This window comes from Phasianus colchicus, chromosome 3, assembly GCF_987193195.1.
Source record: "Phasianus colchicus chromosome 3, bPhaCol1.hap1.1, whole genome shotgun sequence".
In the NCBI taxonomy this organism is placed as follows: domain Eukaryota; kingdom Metazoa; phylum Chordata; class Aves; order Galliformes; family Phasianidae; genus Phasianus; species Phasianus colchicus.
In genome coordinates this window covers 20376213-20395238 of record NC_143438.1, presented here as the reverse complement: position 1 = coordinate 20395238, position 19026 = coordinate 20376213, and the positions used below count along the sequence as shown (strand labels likewise).

At 38.3% G+C, this 19026-nt stretch overlaps 1 protein-coding gene across 1 annotated transcript in view; it reads right to left on the bottom strand.

Annotated features, from left to right (window-relative positions):
* Nucleotides 1-5188: 5188 nt before the first annotated feature.
* CDH12 (cadherin 12) overlaps nt 5189-19026 on the bottom strand; it is a 294089-nt gene continuing 280251 nt past the window's right edge. The window contains exons 12-13 of the mRNA XM_031589241.2: nt 15430-15681; nt 5189-5858 (exon numbers count right to left, since the gene is read on the bottom strand). Coding sequence (XP_031445101.2) covers nt 5359-5858; nt 15430-15681 — 752 coding nt within the window. The 3' untranslated portion in view covers nt 5189-5358. The remainder of the gene's footprint in view (nt 5859-15429; nt 15682-19026) is intronic.

Below are 19026 nucleotides of genomic sequence, written 5' to 3'. Positions count from 1 at the left end.
AGCAAAGTAACGATGAAATGATTTCTTTGGATTCCTTGAGATGCTTTGAAATCAGTTTTCAATATTTGTTAAAAATGCTCAAAATTTGATTTTAAAACTTAACAGTATAGAATGAAAATGTTATAAAATATGATTGAAAGCATTGTGTTTCTTCTTGTTTTCAGTCTTTTCTATAACAAAAATGACTGCAAGATGACTGGGAGAAAAAAATCAACAAACCACATATATATAACTGAAATTAGATGCCACCAGATCCAGATGACTAAAATTATTTCCTCTATTTTCCTGAATGTACTAGCCTGATTCCAAAATTTAGAAAACGTAGGTTTTATGAAAGAAATATATGTTTAGAAAACAGGATTTTATTGACTAATTAAGGAATATTCTTTAATTTTCATTAGTTTTTTCTATTTTTTTCATGGAAATTAATTCAAAATATGTTGACTGATAAAAAAAAAAAAAAAAAAAAAAAAAAAAAAAAGGACGATTTTTCTGGTTCTATACCACATTTGTTTTGGTGTCTCTTCTTCACATTTGTTTGTCCTGTGTGTCATATTTAAATTTAGAAGCTTTAAAGCCATGCTTGAGGAAATTCATATGTTTTTTAAAAACATATCTCTTATTGAAAGTGTAGTTCCTGTTCCTGTGCCTAGAGTTGCTCAAATAGACTGACATAATTTTGTATTATTTTTTCAATAAAATATCATAAATAAGAATTAATATAATTAATATATACATGTTTTCAGTGAAAACATGCCTATGAATATCTCAGCATTAGCACAGGCAAAGGCAGTATGCAAAGTGCCTTGATTTCAAGCCTAACATTTCCTATGGATCATGCTGGCTACACTTTCCAGTTTTGTCTCTCTTTTGCACATAAATTTTTGTAAACCCCACAGTTTATTTATTTATTTATTTTCCAAAGGTGTTTTTCAATGCAGTTATGTAGAGGAGGTTTAAAATTGAAGCAAACAGAATAACAACAACAAACAAACAAACAACGATCAGCAACAACCAAGAGCTTATCTTAATTTTGCTGAAAATAGCAACTGTTTCTCCTGCTCTGTCTTGATTTAAATAAGAAGAGAAAAGGAATTGGGTTGTTATAGATTTGCCATTAAGAGAAGGTTTGGAAGGGTTTAATATAAAGTTTGATTTTCATTTACAGTTAATGTCACTTCCATAGGGTTATTTTAGGGGTCATTTCATTATTTGTTTTATGAAGTTTAGTAAAGCTCAAAAATATTTCTATACACACAGAATTGGGATGTTAATAATGACTCAAAAAAAAGACAACATAAATAATTTACAAGCTCAAATCTCCAAATCTCAGCAAATAAAACAATCACTAATGTCATATGAAATGCCAGCAACTCAAAATATTATTGTATTTTCTTTCTGTATTCACTTAATAGCATTTTGTTATTTAATACAACGCAGTCATAAGAACTCTTTCATAATGGTAATGGAGAGAGAAATTTAAAATAAGTATTGCATTGGCTAAATCATACTTTTTAATTCTGTGAAAGATCAGTTGTGTTTATTTGAAAATTGACATCTTGTTAAGGCAAAAACATTTGCAAAGTGTTGTCTAGAATAATATTATCAGCAATATTTTGAGTCATTTATTGTTCTTTGCTCCATAATAATGAACTTTGCTTTCATAACTCAGAGGAAATCCTCATCAACTGATTTTATTTTCAAACAGCAAAATTCAGAGCAAACCTATAAAATTTGTAGAAGTAAAAATTTTGGAAGTATAAAATATTCAAACAGACCTTTGTGCCACAGACATTGTCTACTGTCATTGCTTTCCAAATCTTTGTTATCTCACAATATTGTAAATCTGCATTTCAAGAATAACAGTATTTTCAGATTTGTGAGGTAGCACTCTTAAATCCATATATTAATAATCTTTTACGTTCTATGAAATGGTCTGAACTATCCTAAGTCATGATGTTTTCAGGACACATAAAATTTCTTTCAAAGGATTGTGATAAATTTGTCTTCAGTTCTGTATGTCCACAATATAATCTTACAAGCTAGATTACTTGAAGACATTTTACAGAATGTTTTGTGTTTTGAGGGGAGCACCATTCAGACATTTAAGATGATGCCAAATGTTTGTGTTCTCATGTTTGGAAATTAGAATGAAAAGCATTTTTCTTGAGTCCACCACTTCAGTGCCTTTTACTTTTTCGTAAGCAGTTTCCTGTCACTGATACAACATGAGATCTTATGGCTCTTTCCATAGACCAGAGAAAGACAATCATCCACTGTGAGATATGGATTATACAAGTCTTTTAGGGATTTTTCAAAGATACAGTGCTTAAAAACAAAAGTACATACCTAGTACAGTTCACAAATGTACTGGGGTTCCTTAGTCCCATTGACTTCATATCATCTCAGATATCTTATTTAAATCTTATAAACTTCATATCTGTTTAATTACCTTTTAAAAATCAAAGTCTTAAAACCTGGCATGCATCTTTTAGAAAGAGAGTGATAGAACATGGAATAAAACAAATTGTGTGTGAATATAAAGTGAAGATTTTCCTTAGTTTCACAGAGCTGTTTACAAAAAACAAAAACAAAAACAAAAAAAAACAAAAACAAAAACAACCTCTTTAATTTAAAATTGTTTGATCACCCCTTGAAAAAAGTCTTAGATTTTAATTAAGATTTTATAGCATAATTGCATCAGTAATTATATATATATATATTTAAATCTTCCTGGAGGCTTATTAATAATGTGATTGATGTGATTGAAACATCTCAATTATAAAGCTCTTGAATGTCAAAAATATGCATTTGATATTCAATTTGTCACTAATTCAGCATAAAACAACTACGGTTGTATCTGAATTTTGTCTAATAGCATGATTAAATCACATTTTCTGTGCACTCATTTTAGATGTTAGGTTCCTGTACAGACTGTCCTGCTCAGAGCAAATGCTCTGAGCAATTTGAGAGCCCTCATGTTCACTCAGTATCACTTTCATGATTTTACTTCCATAATACTTGTAAAGGACCAATACACTTACAAAGAGCAGAGCTTGACCTTAAGATTACACATTTGTAAACATTTTTTTAAGAGTTCTGTTTGAGGTCTACTCTGCAGTAGTTGATCTTGCTATGCTATCATGCACAAAAATTAAAAACAGTAGCTTTGAAATTAAAATTGTTATGGTAGTAAATGGGCCTTGTTAATCCATCTGCTTCCGTAATATTTGGTGAGAGCTTTTGTTGCCTTAGTTTGTCATCCAAGGAACATAAGTTATTTGACTAATAATGAAAAAGAAATACACAAGCCCACCAATACAAAACATTTCCTATTACTGTGTGCTGCATTACACCTCAGCTATCTGCTGGTATAATCTACACTGACAGTGATTTTAATGCAACCCTGTCCAATTTTACCATATAACTCTAAATTTATTTAAGCAATATGCATTTTAAAGTCTTATTGGAAGAGTCATTTATACAGCTTTGTAATACCTTCTCATTTAGAAGAGAGTAGAGGGTACTTTGGGTATGTTAATCAGGTATGTGATCTAAGAGTATCTGGTAGCTATTAATTCTTCAGTGGCACAAAAACTAAGTTGTAGATCTGAAAGACTTAGGTTTGCCTTGCCGCTGCCAGTAATCATGAGTAGAGATTGAACATATTGTATAGCATGGCAGAGATTTTAGAAGGAGAATATAAGGATGCATGCACTTCGGGGGCCATAAGCCATTGTCTTACAAAATGTGTATTCCTTAAATCATCCTTAAGTTCCTTAAATCATCATCAGAAAAATAAATAAATAAATAAAAATACATGAAATAGTTTACAAGTGCTCTTCCATGGCATAGTGACTTGCAAATATATGTAATTTTGTTATTTGCACAGCTATGGTTATGAATGGGTATGAACATAAAGAGTGGAGAAATATACTGTCATGTTTTTGTTCTGTCTGTTAATATTTTGTCAAGGAATAGATTTCATTAGGACAATATGTCATGATTTTGAACAACAACAACAACAAAATAGAGTACATATTAGAAAGAAATTATTAATACGAGGATGGTGAGGCACAAAAAACTTGCCCAGAGAAGTCATGAATGCCCCATTCCTATAGGTGTTCAATAGCAGATTGGATTGGTCTTTGTAGCAGTCTGTGCTAGTGGAAAGGGTCCCTTGCCAATGTCAGACAGGGTGAAGCTAGGTGATTGTAAGGTCCCTTACAACTGAAACCATTCTATGATTTTATGAAGAAAAAATTACAGAATAAGGATTCAAATTTTTAATAAGGGTCTGACACTAAAATATAGTGAACTGTAGCAGGTGATTGGTTGAAAAATAATTATCTCTGTAGTATGTATTTCTACAGTACCCAAAGATGAACAAACTAGTTGTTGCAAAGAAAATTGATGTGGAGTTCTTTACATGTACTACTTCAATGATAACTACAAGGGGAAAAAAAATGACATGGTACTAAAAATACAACAATATTCCTAAACAAACAAACAAACAAATAGAAATTAAAAAAAAAATCTATTTAATTTTCTAATAGTCACATTTTTAAAAAGGGAGATTTCCTTCATGTAAAGGAGTAGCTGCTTTCATCTTTTATTATTCTGGAAAAAAATGAAATATTTTCATGAACTTTTAAATATTCATTGATGTATGCTAAAATCTTTTCCTTTTTAATTTTGGCTTTACATCTTCAGAGTCAGCAATAGCATTTTAAATTTCAATTTTCAGTGAAATTTTGGAAGAAGAAATATAATGTCTTGAAATAGTGTTTTCTTCTTTAAAAAAACCCACAAATATAACCCCCAAACACAATGTACATCTCTCTTAGTTTTAATCATTAGATATACTCTGGGAAGTTATCTCCATTTTTGTTCTATAAGAAGTCAGCATACTGCTATTGCTTCTTGTCTTAAAGTCCATGTCCAATTCACCATTCAGTTTTGTAACACCATCACAGCAGACTCTTTACCAATTAAATGATAAAAGTTTCAATAGGCACTTTAGTGGAATTACGAAAAAGCTACCACTCTTCCACCATGATGCCAGAAAGCTATCTTCTTTCTAAGTCAGTCAGTAAACTGCACCTTGTAGGCCTGAGCTTGTCTCAGTGTAATTCCAGAGTAACAAAATAAGAACAACAAAAAACTGTGTATATTACAGGATTTATCTCTTCTTTGCAGATCAAACAAAAACTGACATTATGATAAATGTAGTAACTTGCTGGAAACAATTGCTGTCTTTTATAATCAAAGGAATCCTGTCCTATTATAAAGCTTGGGTTTATCTTTTTTATTTGTTGTTGGTTTGCTTTTCTTTTTATTTCACTGTTGTATTTGTTCTTAAGTGACTTTATCAGGGTTATAACTTTCTTCTTCTCCAAACATGTCTGCTAATATCTTAAAACGAGGTCCCCAGTCACTCAGATAGTCGTAATCCTGGTCTGCCTCTGTAGTAAGGGATTCTATAGAGCTGAGGGACTCTGCAACAGACCCATTTCCTTCATAAGCATAGGTTGCCAAGGAGTCATAAGGGGGTGCAGTTGGATCAATATCATTTTCCTGCAGCCTCTGATTTATGAAATCTCTTATGTCTGTGTTGTCTTCCACTGGAGGTCTCTGACGTGGAAAACGCAAGGTGTCTGGTTTTATGTCCCTGCGCATTTTGTTATCTTCAATCACTTTGGGATTCCTCAGAGCACCAATGTCGAAAGCTTGGGTGTCCTCTTCTCCACCTCCCTCATCATCATAATGGATCACATTATCTCTGATGTCTTCTTTAGAGGTCATCAGGGTGTCTTTTTTCTTCTGTCTCCGTAGTGCTACATATAGTACTACAATGACTGTAATGAGAGAAAACTGAAGTTAAGACATGCATAGAAATAATTTGGTACTCTGATGATATATCATTATACTTCCTTTGAAAGCTGCAAGCAATCAAAAGGATTTTCTTTCCTTAGAAGATAGACTTCTGCTATTATTGTAAAAATAGCTGTGCTCTATCCAATAAAAAGTCATTTGCTGTTTGATGTATGAATCTAACTTTCTTTAGAGTTTGCTGTGAAGGAAGTAACACATAATTTTCTTACTGTCTTGCTTTATGCAAAAAGTAGGGATGGATAGGACTTTCATTTCACATAGAGAGAGATGGGATTGTTTTTTAAATGTGTTCCATAGCTTAATGGAGAAAAATTCCCAATTTTTGACATTATAGAATCATAGTATCATAGAACTGCTCAGGTTGGAAGAGACATTAAAAAGATCATCAAGTCTAACCATACTACCCTAACTCTAACAACCTCTGCTAAATATGTCCACCACATCCAAATGGTTTTTAAACACATTCAGGAATGGTGACTCAACCACCTCCCTGGGGAGCCTATTCCAGTGCATAACTACCCTTTCTGTAAAGAAGTTTTTCCTGATATCCAACCTAAACTTACCTTGGCAAATCTAAACTTACCCTGGTGAGAAAACAAAATAAACAGAAAACTAAAACAACAGCAACCACAACAAAGCAGTGTTGAAGAGAAAAATAAAAGTAAATAAATAGGAATTTCTGAGATGGACAAAGGAAGTCTAAGTTCAGTATTTTATAGAGTACATTTTTTTGCCTCTCTGAATTTTGAAGAATGACGTGTGATACGTGAAATGTTTCTGGAGAGAAAAGAAGTCCCATAGAGTTGGTTGGTTTTCAGCTATCACCTCTTCCAAGCTCAACAGTGTTTCATCTTGATGAGCAGGAAATCAAGCAAAGGCAGGAGGAAGCCTGTGTGAACGACTGAATATCTCCTGACTAAAGAACAGAAGCAGAGACAGATAAGCCAGGACAAATATGCCTGAATTTGCAGGGGTAGGGTTAGGCAAGCCAAAGCCCACCTACACCTAAGAGGGACACAAAGGGCTTGTGCAAGTATTTAAATAACAAGAAGAAGTTAGGGAAAATGTGTTTTTCGTGATGAATGGAACAAGGAAGCTGATGCCAAAGGACACAGGAGAAGCAAAGGTGCTGAATGGTTTCTTTGCCTCTGTCTGTATTCACAGAATCACAGAATCACAGAATCACAGAATGACCTGGGTTGGAGGGGACCTCAAGGATCATGTAGTTCCAACCCCCCTGCCTAGCAGGGCCACCGAACATACACCTTTACTAGATCAGGTTGCCCAGAGCCTCGTCCAACCTGGTCTTGAACACCTCCAAGGACGGGGCATCCACAACATCCCTGGGCAGCCTGTTCCAGGACCTAACCACCCTCCTAGTAAAAAACTTCCCCCTAACATCCAACCTAAATCTTCCCTCTTTTAACTTAAAACCATTTCCCCGTGTCCTGCTATTATCAGCCCTTATGAAGAGTTTACTCCCCTCCTGGGAGTAAGTTCCCTTCAGATATTGAAAGGCTGCAATGAGGTCGCCCCGCAACCTTCTCTTCTCCAGGCTGAACAAACCCAACTCCCTCAGCCTGTCCTCATAGGGGAGGTGCTCCAGCCCCCTGATCATCTTCGTGGCCCTCCTCTGGACCCTTTCCAAAATCTCCATGTCTTTTTTGTACTGAGGGCTCCACACCTGAACACAGTACTCCAGATGGGGCCTCACAAGAGCAGAGTAGAGAGGGACAATCACCTCCCTATCCCTGCTGACCACCCCTCTCCTGATGGAGCCCAGGATCCCATTTGCTTTCCGGGCTGCCAGAGCGCACTGCTGGCTCATGTTAAGTTTCTCATCTATCAGGACCCCTAGGTCTTTCTCTGCCGAGCTGCTCTCAAGGACAACTCCCCCCAGCCTGTACAGGTGCCTGGGGTTCTTCCGGCCCAAGTGCAAAACCTTGCACTTTGCCTTATTGAACCTCATTAGGTTCACCCGAGCCCAGCTTTCCAGCCTGTCAAGGTCCCTCTGAATGGCCTCCATTCCCTCCACCGTATCGACTGCACCACTCAGCTTGGTGTCATCAGCAAACTTGCTGAGGGTGCACTCCATTCCCTCATCGATGTCATTAATAAAGATGTTAAAGAGCACCGGTCCCAAGACAGACCCTTGAGGGACACCGCTCGTTACCGGCCTCCACCTGGACATAGAGCCATTGACCACCACCCTCTGTCTGCGGCCTTTCAACCAATTGCTTATCCATCTAGTTGTCCACCCGTCAAATCCACCTCCCTCCAGTTTGGAGATGAGGATGTGATGGGGGACCATGTCAAAGGCCTTGCTCAGGTCCAGGTAAATGACATCAGTTGCCTTCCCTTCGTCCACCAATGCCGTCACTCCATCATAGAAGGCCACAAGATTAGTTAAGCATGACCTTCCCCTGGTGAAGCCATGCTGGCTATCTAGGATCACGTGCTCGTTCTTTATGTGATCAAGCATATTGTCCAGGAGGATCTGTTCCATAATCTTCCCAGGCACGGAGGTGAGACTCACCGGCCTGTAGTTACCTGGGTCCTCCCTGCTCCCCTTCTTGTAAATGGGAGTGACGTGACCCTTCCTCCAATCGTCCGGGACCTCACCTGACAGCCACGACTTCTCAAATATGATGGAGAGCGGCTCAGCAACCACCTCAGCCAGCTCCTTCAGGACCCTGGGATGCACGCCATCTGGCCCCATAGACTTATACTCATTCAGTCTAAGGAGGCACTCTCGGACTTGCTCAACCCTTACAGTGGGGAGGGATTTACCTCCTTGGTCCCCACATAGAGGTATGGGGGTGCAAGACTTAGGGACGTGAAAAAGACTAGAATCCTGGCCACCAGTGAAGACCGAGGTGAAGAACTCATTCAGCACCTCAGCTTTCTCTTCATCTGTTGAAGCCATTTCTCCTTTTAAATTTACCAAAGTAGGTACGCCCATTTTGGCCTGTCTCTTCTGGCCAATGTACCTGTAGAAGGTTTTCTTATTGTTTTTCACGTCCCTGGCCAAGTTCAGTTCTGCCTGCGCCTTGGCTTTCCTGATCCCACGTCTGCAAGTCCGGACGGCATCCCTGTATTCTTCCCAGGTGACACAGCCTTGTTTCCAGAGCTTGTACACCCCTTTCTTCACCCTCAGTTCTCTTAGCAGGTCCTTGCTGAGCCATGCCGGTTTTCTACCTCTCCTGCCCACTTTCTTAATCAGGGGAATGGAGACCTCTTGTGCTGCCAGGAGGGCATCCTTGAAGAGCAGCCAGCTCTCCTCAACGTCCTTATCTTTGAGGGCAGCGCGCCAGGGGATCTTGGCCAGCATTCCATTGAGTAGCTTGAAGTCTGCTCTTCTAAAGTTCAGCGTCCTGGTCCTGCTCTTTACCAGGCCCACATCGCTTGAGATCACAAACTCAACCAGGGCATGATCGCTGGAGCCTAGGCATCCTCCAACCTTGACGCCTTTGATGATCTCCTCAGCGTTGGTGAGCAGCAGGTCCAGCAACGCTTGACCTCTGGTCGGTCTGTCCAATACCTGAACCAGAAAGCTATCATCAATGGATTCCAAGAGCCTTCTGGAGCTCTTGCAGCTCGCCGTGTGGTTTTTCCAACAAATGTCCGGATGGTTGAAGTCCCCCACCAGGACAAGAGCCCGTGAGGCAGACGCCTCACGCATCTGGAGCAAGAAAGCCTCATCAGCAGCCTCCCCTTGGTCAGGTGGCCTGTAGTATACCCCTAATACCAGCTGACCTTTATTAGTCCCATCTCTAATCCTAACCCACAGGCTCTCAACCTGTTCTTGACTGTTTCTCATGGGGAGCTCCTCACAGTTTATCCAATCTCTGACATAGAGAGCAACTCCCCCACCCTTCCTACCTCTCCTATCTCTCCTAAAGAGTCTATAGCCGTCGATGGCAGTATCCCAATTGTGGGAGTCATCCCACCATGTTTCTGTGATAGCAACAATGTCATAACTTTCAGAATGCATCACAGTTTCCAGTTCCTCCTTCTTGTTACTCAGGCTTCGTGCATTAGTATAAAGGCACTTCAGCCGGGCTGTCCGTCTCACCACCTTCATAAGCGATCCAGGATCCGCTAGAACAGCAGCATCCCCAGCATCCCCCTGCCCTACTCCCTCCTTTTGCACTCTGCCATCATTGCCCACAGAGTTTGGTACAATCCCTCGAATGAACCGTTCAACCCCAGTAGCCTTTATTTTGCCCCCTTCCCCCTTCATTCCTAGTTTAAAGACCTGTCAATGAGTCCCGCTAATTCTTCAGCTAATACCCTCTTACCCCTCAGGGACAGGCTGCTTGCATCAGCAGCCATCATGCCAGGTGCAGTGTAGATTGCCCCATGGTCAAAAAAGCCGAAATTCTTGTGTCTGCACCAGCTCTTAAGCCATCTATTTAAGAGTTGGGTTTTTCGGATCCACCCTGTACCTTTTCCCGACACCACGGGCGTAGAAGAAAAGATCACCTGCACCCCAGCTCCTTCTAGTATTCGCCCCATTCCCCTGAAGTCTTTCTTGATGGACCTCAGGCTTTCCTTGCCAACTTCCTCGCTGCCAGCCTGAATTATTAAAAGTGGGTAGTAGTCTGAAGGCTGAATCAACCTAGAAATTTTCTTTGAAATGTCCCTGACCCGTGCCCCAGGAAGGCAGCACACTTCTCTGCGGGTGGGGTCGGGCCGGCATATAGGGCCTTCTGTTCCTTGCAGAAGGGAGTCACCTACAACAATCACCCTTCTGTCCTTACGTGTAGAAGCAGTCTTGAGGCTTTGGGGTGACCGCTTCTTCTGAGGCAACCTCGTGGGTGAATCTGTCTCCACACTCTCGCTAGTCTCCCCCTCAAGTTCCAGGGCCTCAAACCGGTTTCGCAGAGGCACCTGTGGAGCCGGGGATGGTCGGGATGGGGGATGCCCCTTCCGCCGAGCAGGCACCCGTTTCCACTCCTCCTCCCTTCTCAAATTGCTGCTGGGGGGAAGAGAGGACAGGGGGCTCGCTGCAGTGCTGCCAGCTGTCTGGTTCCCCTTTACCACCTGTTTGTGAGGTGACAGGGGCTGACATGCTCCATTAGGAGCCTCGGCTGTGTGCTGAGAACTTGAGGCTGAGAGGGACTGACACCACCAGTCAATCTCCCTCTCACACTCTTTTATATTCTTTGTATTCATAAGACAGAGATCCCTGAAGACAGAGGGAAAGTTTGGAGCCAGAAAAATTTATTCTTGATGGAAGTGGAAAAGATTAGGGAAAACATAAAAAAAAATTGGACACACACAAGGACGGTAACCTCGACAGGATGTAAACAGTAGTGAGGGAGATGACTGATATTACAAGGCCATTGGAGATTATCTTTGAAATGTCGTGGTATTACGAGAAGTTTCTGAGGATTGGAGAAATTGTCGTCATTATCTTAAAAAAGGACAAGAGGGAACTACAAGCCAGTGAGTCTCACATCTGATCCTGACAAAAGTGATAGAGGAAATAATTCTGGACACCATTTACAAGCCCATCAAGAACAGGAAAAATGATGAGAAGTTAACATGGATTTATAAAGGGGAAAATGTGCTTAACTTGCCAGATAGCATTCTACAGCAAGGTGGCTGATGGATTAGCAGAGGATGTTATTTATCCTAACTTTAGCAAAGTGATGCTATCTGGCATAACAAACTTATTATAAAACTGAGGAAGTATGGAGTAGATAAGTAGACAGTGAGGTGGACTGCAAAACTAGACAGACTGTGAGGCTCTAAGTGTTGTGATCAACACCCAGATATTTGAGGCCATTCACTAATGATGTACCACAGGGATTGGTGCTGGAACCAGCTTTGTTTAACATCTTCATTAATGATGAAGAATAGCATATACCCTCTGGAAGTTTTCAGAAGATAAAAAAACAGGTAACGGTGCCATCATTCAGAGGTACCTCAACAAACTGGAGAAATGGGCCAGTAGGAATCCCATGAAGTTCAACAAAGGGAAATGCCAAGTCCCATATGAGGAGAGGAATAAACCTATGTACCAGTAAATACTATGACCTGACTAGGTGGAAAGAAACTCAGTAGACAAGGACTGAGATGGTGATGGGCAGCAAGTTCACTATGAGTCGGCAATGTGCTCTTGAGGCAAAGAAGGCCAACAGCAGTTTGGACTGTATTAGGAAAAATGTTGCTACCAAGTCAAGGAAGACGATTCTTCCTCTCTGCTCAGCACTGCTGAGGGCATATCTGTAGTGCTTCAGCTTCCATGCTTCAGCTCCTCAGTGAAAGACAGACATGGGCTTTCTGTAGCAAATCCACCAAAAGGTCACAAAAATGACTAAATGGTTGGAGCATCTGACATACAAGGACAAGATGAAATCTGAAAACATTCATCCTGTAGAAGAGAAGACTCAGGGAGATCTTTGATCAGTATGCTTAAATACCTGACAAGGCAGTAAGGAAGAGGGAGCTTGAGCTTTCTCAGCTTAGTGACAGGACAATGGACAGTGGGCAAAAGCTGAAATACAGGAAATTCCATTAAAATATGAGCTTTTTACTGTCACAATGGTTAAGCACTAGATCATGTTTTTCTCAGAGAAGTAGTGTTGCATCTATCCTTAGTTATAGTCAAGCCTCAACTGAATGCAGCCATTCTCTAAAAGGCCCTGCAAGGAGGCTGGGCTAGTTAATCTCCAGAAGTGCCTTCCAACTGTGATTTTGTACTCAAAGGAAATTGTTTTGTGGTGTGGTTTTATTGCCAATAGTTTGGGAAAGGAGAAACCTGGTAGTAGTGAACTGGTAATTTTTTTTTTTTTTTTAAATTTCCTAATGCCTTTGGTAAAAATTATAGAGTTCTAAGCACTATTTGTGAAGTAATATAATAAAGAAAAGAGTTGCAATGGTTGTAAATTCATGGTCCAGTGTGCATAGAATAAAATAACTCCTGATGCTAATATATTGACTGCTTCTTATGTGGAAGTGAGCTCAGTAAGAATGACTTCAAGTAGAGTTTTAAAGATTGTGTGAGACCAGCTTCACAGCAATAATAAAAATCCTAAAGGAACTTTAAGATTTATCAATTTACTATTATTACGGGGGAAAAAAAATAAAATTGGTATAAGACAAATTCCATTCTATTATGTCATACACATCACTGGAGATCTCACTATTTATACATTAGTTTTCCTAATAGTATTACTAGATTGATTGGAATGAAGGGAGCTATTAAAAGACCAAAGCCTCTTTTCCTAATATAATCTCAGTAATTTAGTTTGGAAAGTAGGAATTAAAATATTTTCATTAGCATCATACACGTTGAGAGCATCCATCAGAGTCAGAGTTGATGAGTTCTTTGACATAATTGTATTTGACTGAATATGCTGAGTTTTTGAAATAATTTTTTATTTGTTTCTAGAAACTATTAAAGAAACATAAACACAGTTTTCTTGAAGGCCCACATAATTACCTAGCAGACTTAGGAGGAAAATCAGACTTCAAATATTTGCATTTACCCAGAAACTTGGGTAGTGTAATTAATCAATGGATTAGAACTGTCGGGTTCTCTAGTTAAGGTTCTTCATGGTTCACATCATACAAACTGATCACAGGGGTGAAAGCCTAAAAGATTTTATTACATCTATGTTTTTAGAAGTTTAGAGCACTTTGCTCTGTATTAGAGAGACTAGATGACCTGAGAATCCTGCCTTAAAATGGAGTTCTAATTGACTCATCATTTGTCCTGGTGAATGAAATGTTTCACATATGCCAACAGAGTGCATCTGCAGTTTGGGGAAAAAAAAAAAAAAAAAAAAAAGGGGGTGACCAACCAGTAGGGAGAGAGAGGGGATTGTACTCCTCTGTTCTGCCCTTGTAAGGCCCCATCTGGAGTACTTCAGCCAGATCTGGGGCACCCAGGATAAGAAAGATGCAGAGCTGTTGAAGCAGGTCCAAAGAAGGGCCATAAAGAAGAGGACTGGAGAACCTTTCCTATGAAGAGAGGCTGAGGGAGCTGGGATTCTTCAGTCCGGAGAAGAGAAGGCTTCAGTGACATTTCATTGCAGCCTTTCAGTACTTAAAAGGAGCTTATAAACAGGAGGAAAATTGACTTTTTACACAGGCAGATAGTGATAGGAAAAGAGGGAATGGTATAAACTAAAAGGCAAGAGAATTAGAATAAATGTTAGGGAAAATTTTTCACTGAGAGTGAGGTGCGTTGGAACAGGCTGACCAGGGAGCTGTGTATGCCTCATCCCTGGAGACGTTCAAGACTGGGTTGGATGGGACGCCGGGCAGCCTGACATAGTGCCTGATTTAGTGGTCAGCAACCACGGCAGGGGGTTTGGAATTAGATGATCTTTAAGGTCCCTTCCAACTGAAGCCATTCTATGATTCTATGATCTCTTCACACTGAATAGCTGAAAACTATTACTCACAGTAGATTTTTTTGGAAAGCCAAATCTCATTCTTGACTACTTACAGGGTTTACCCAGGAAGCTGTCATAAGGCTTTTTTTTTTTTTTTTTTTTTTTTTTTTTTAGTATATTTTAAAAATCTTTTAAAGTTTACCATTAATTTACCATTCCAATTCTGATTTGAAACGTATTTCTCACAACAAAAATATTTCAGACAGAATAAAAATTCTAAATTTTACCCACTACTCAGAAACTCCTAATGCAAATCCAAGTCTGTAGTACTTCGCTTAAGCTATAAATTACTATATTCATTCAAATGCAAATAGGTATGCATATATTATATTCAGTATCTCAGCTCTTCTTGTTTGTCAATAGATCTATGCAACAATTAGTATGAGATTTAGGCAGCCCCCTAGCATCGAGAAGGGGCATAGAATAGCATATCTAAGAATTAGTTTGTACTAAGCTGCTCACAATGAACCTGTGTAAGTTACAAAGTTGGATTTAATTGATTACCAATTCATTAAAGACATACTGTATGTAGGATGCAGACAGGTATGGACTGCCTTGGGTATGCTATAAACAATATGTTATTTAAATGTAGTATAGATTCAAATGATGATGCAGTGTAATGGAATCCATGACTGCCTGAAATTAATACATTTCTGTCAAATTCTACAGTGATCTAGCCAGTCACAGTCTGCATTACTATAATTTTCTCCTCCTTCATTTTATCACTCTTTTTCTCAAGCTGGTATTAAAAGTTAAACAAAGGCCTTTACTAAGTTTTTACTGCTATTACTGTCAGTAGGGCTTGTTTACTTTAGTAATATTAAGAAATTGAAGTTTTTCAAGAAAAGTACTTCAGTGAAAGTGTTTCAGACAAATGTTGCAGCTTAAGTTCTACTGAAAGCTTATCTTTCCATGCTATAAGAAACATGTAGGTGTTAGCAGACTGACATTTCTGGTCAGTAATTTGGGATGCTTTTCTAGAAAGTTAGAAGTATGCAAATTTTCAAGAACATCCACACAGTTTCAGTGTTTTTTTTAAACATTTGTTTAAGCTAACAGGATCACAAATTAATTAACACATGAGTCGGAATAACATACTTGAAATGGTATAATGAGAACTAACCTAGAAGTATAACAATACACAACAGGATTGCAATCAATGCTCCTGTACTGAGGCCTACTGGCAAGAAGATTGCTTCCACATTGCAGGACAAGATGGTACCATCAGAATCACATCTGCAAACCCGGATAGTCATTGTGTTTGTACTACTCTGGACAGGGTAACTGCTATCTTCTATTACCACTGGAAGAAAGTACAGCTCTTGCTGCCTCCTGCTGTAGCCATTTCTCCTGGTTTCAATCCCAGCTGTGTTGTCTGTAAAACATGAGAGACATTATAGGATTTTCATTGCGCACATAATTTACCCTTGATGTTTGTATCAACTTTACTACTGGAAGCTGTTTCTTTTCTGAAACTCAGTGAATGACATGCTCTTATGTATTTGTCTTGTCTTATCGTTACAAAAGGAATTGTATTCTGATTGGTGTAGCTAAGGGATTTCCTTTTTGCAGAGAATCAAACAATATATAATTTCCAGCCCAGGACTATGTTCCAAATGACTCTAATTGCAGGTGGATTTAGATCAAGACTCCATTAAATCATTCAATTTCTTTTGAAAAAAGAAAGTAAGATACTTGTGCAAAATACAAAACCCTTTCAACCTCCTTGCTCTATTAAGAGTACAGAAATGAACTGTACTGTACTGTAATGAACTATAATTAGTACATTTTCCTTAATTAGTCACAAATAAGTTCAGAGCTCCTAGAAATTATATTTTGTCATTTCTTCCCAGTAGTTAGTCAGTTATCACAACTTTGCCTGAATCAAACAGAGCAGCAAGGAAATGATGTGCAGATTAGAAGAATTACATTGAAAACAAAAAGAAAATAAAATTAACAGGCAATCAATTAGCTGTCAGATTTGATTGAAGGTAGCCTGCAGCAGTAACCATTTTTCCATCCCATCCATACACTTTACTATATGCTTAGAAGATATTATTTGCTGTGTATGTTATAGATTTTATCCCTTCTTGGAGGTTTATAGTATGTAGAAGAAATAAGGCCCCTGAATTCAACAGTTATGAAGTTCTGAATAAGGACAATAAGAAAAGAAGCCTAAATATCCAAAATCAGGTACATTACAGATGGCTACAATTCAGAGAGCACTTGGCTGACTGAATGTTTATTTCAGATGTCATTATTTTGTCAAACAGGCATACAGACTTATCAAGTTCAGTGACAATTAGCTTTGAAAAATCAAAGTATTTCAAAATTGTTTTAATCTAGCCAACTTCCATCTTCAGTTTATTCTTTCTTTGTTTTATCATCTGCACAGCATAAAAATTATGAATATAAAATTATTCATCTTACCAGCTTCTGGTTCTTCAAACTGTTTTAATAGAGACTCTAGTTAGCACACTGAGATTCTCTCTTGCTTATCTTCACAGTAAGTTATATTCTGGGGAGTACAAGGCCTGAAAAAGTTTGTTCTAGAATCATAGAATTATTTGAATTGGAAAAGGACCATTAAAGGTCATCCAGTCCAACTCCCTTGCAATGAATAGGAACACCTACAGCCCGATCACGGTGCTCAAAGTCTGACCTTGAATGTCTCCAAGGACAAGGTAGCCACCACCTCCAAGGGCAACACATTCAAGTGCTTCACTACTCTCATATTATTTTTTTTTTCTTCTTTTTATTCAATAAAAATCTCCCCTACTTTAGTTTGAAAACATTTCCCCTTGTCCTATCAGATCCTGCTAAAGATTCTATCCCTTCTTTCTTATATCCCCTGTTATCAGGTCTCCTCAGACGCACTACAAACACATTATATCTAGTGTTATTTCACAACACCAACGATTTTATCATTACAGACAGCACTGCTTATTAGACTTCTTGGTGTGTTTAAAAATGTTAGTACATATATTTACTTGTAAAAGCACTAAGTGTAATGTGATGAACAAAATCAATTCCTCAAATAAAGCCAAAATTCCTCTCACAAAGTACCTTCTTGATACTAGCATAATCTCGAACTCAAAAATTATGACATTTATGTTTTCTAGAGATATACTTGATGTAGCAAAAAAAATGACACTCTGTTATTACCAAACAAAGAGCAGAAGATAGCGAATTTGTGTTTTCCAAGGAAATACTACAGATAGCTAATCAGAGAATGGAAAATAGCAGCTGTAGTGCATTATTAAGAAGAAGCGATCTTCACCATTAGGTCTAATGGGACAAATGATGCAAAACATTTAAATCTTTCTTGGCATAACTATAGTTAGATGTTGAAATGCTACAGCATTTTTAGAGAGTAATAGATGTTGAATTCAAACTGTTTAGGCTAAGTACTTCAGAAGAATAATGATGTAATCTTCCAAGAATAGGAGGGGATTTCATTCCTTTACAAGGCTGTCCTTCACATTTGCTGAAATCTGTCTCAAGATAAGTACTTGAATGGACTCAGAAAAAATGCTAAAAAGTACACACTTTTGATTTAATAAGTTAATATTATCATATCTGCAATTTTATGAATTATTATGTTTTCATTACATACTGTATTTACAAATTATTAAGTGAAATTTTCTGCTCACTTGTAAGCTGGTTTTAACTATCTATGATGCACCTTAACGGAATTCACTAATGAGTTCTTTATCCACTGATTAGTCCACTCTTCAAATTCATATATTTCCAATTCAGAGATAAGGATGTAGTGTGGGACCTTGTCGAAGGCCTTGCACAAACACAAGTAGACAATATAATTTACCCTTCCCTTGGCCATTGATGCCTCCACCCTTCACTCTGTTCTTAGAAGGCCATGAGATTGGCCAGGCACAATTTACCCTTGGTGAAGCCTTGCCAGCTGACTTGGATCACCTCCTCTTCTCCCATGTGCTTTAATATAGCTTCCAGGAGGATCTACTCCATGATCTTTGCAAGCATAAACATGAGGCTCACCTTATCTCATAAAGGACCTGAGTAGTTGCTATGCCTTTACAGTAGGTTTGCTAGCTTTTGCCATTACTCATTATATCAGTCACATTACCTCAATTATAGTTGTTGCATTTTCAGTCATGTGATCAGAGGAGGTACCATATGATCAAGAAACATAGTACAGTGTAACTAACATTGCAAAGTTGATGCTAGTTGTTGATTTCTATATAAAAATATAGACTGGCAACTGGAGTAAAGGATTTCTCTACCAAAAGGAAAACTAGGGAAAAGTAAGTAACAAAAAAGTTCTGAGTTGGATTTTTGCCATTAAGTGGAAGCTTCAAATGAAAAATAAAGGTAATATTGTCAGTAGTGACAAAAAGGGGAAAAATCAATGAAGTTAATCATGTAAATCCACAAGCTATTCAGTGTTGTAGAATATTATATTGCAGCAACACTGTTCATATTTAGAACTAATTCTCCTATAGGACTATGTGTCCTTCAGAAAGAATGATAGCTGCATGTTTTGAAATCAGTTTGAAAAATAGAAATATTTAAACAAGGCAGCATTAGTGCTTTGTTTAAACATAAACCTGTATTGATATATGAGTTCTTCCTGATAAACTGAATGATAGAAGGAAGTAATAAAACATGTAGCAGTGTTTTTGCAGGCCTGTAAGAAAATCTCAGTCTTTGGTGTTCTGACAATTTCTGGCCCCTAAAAATG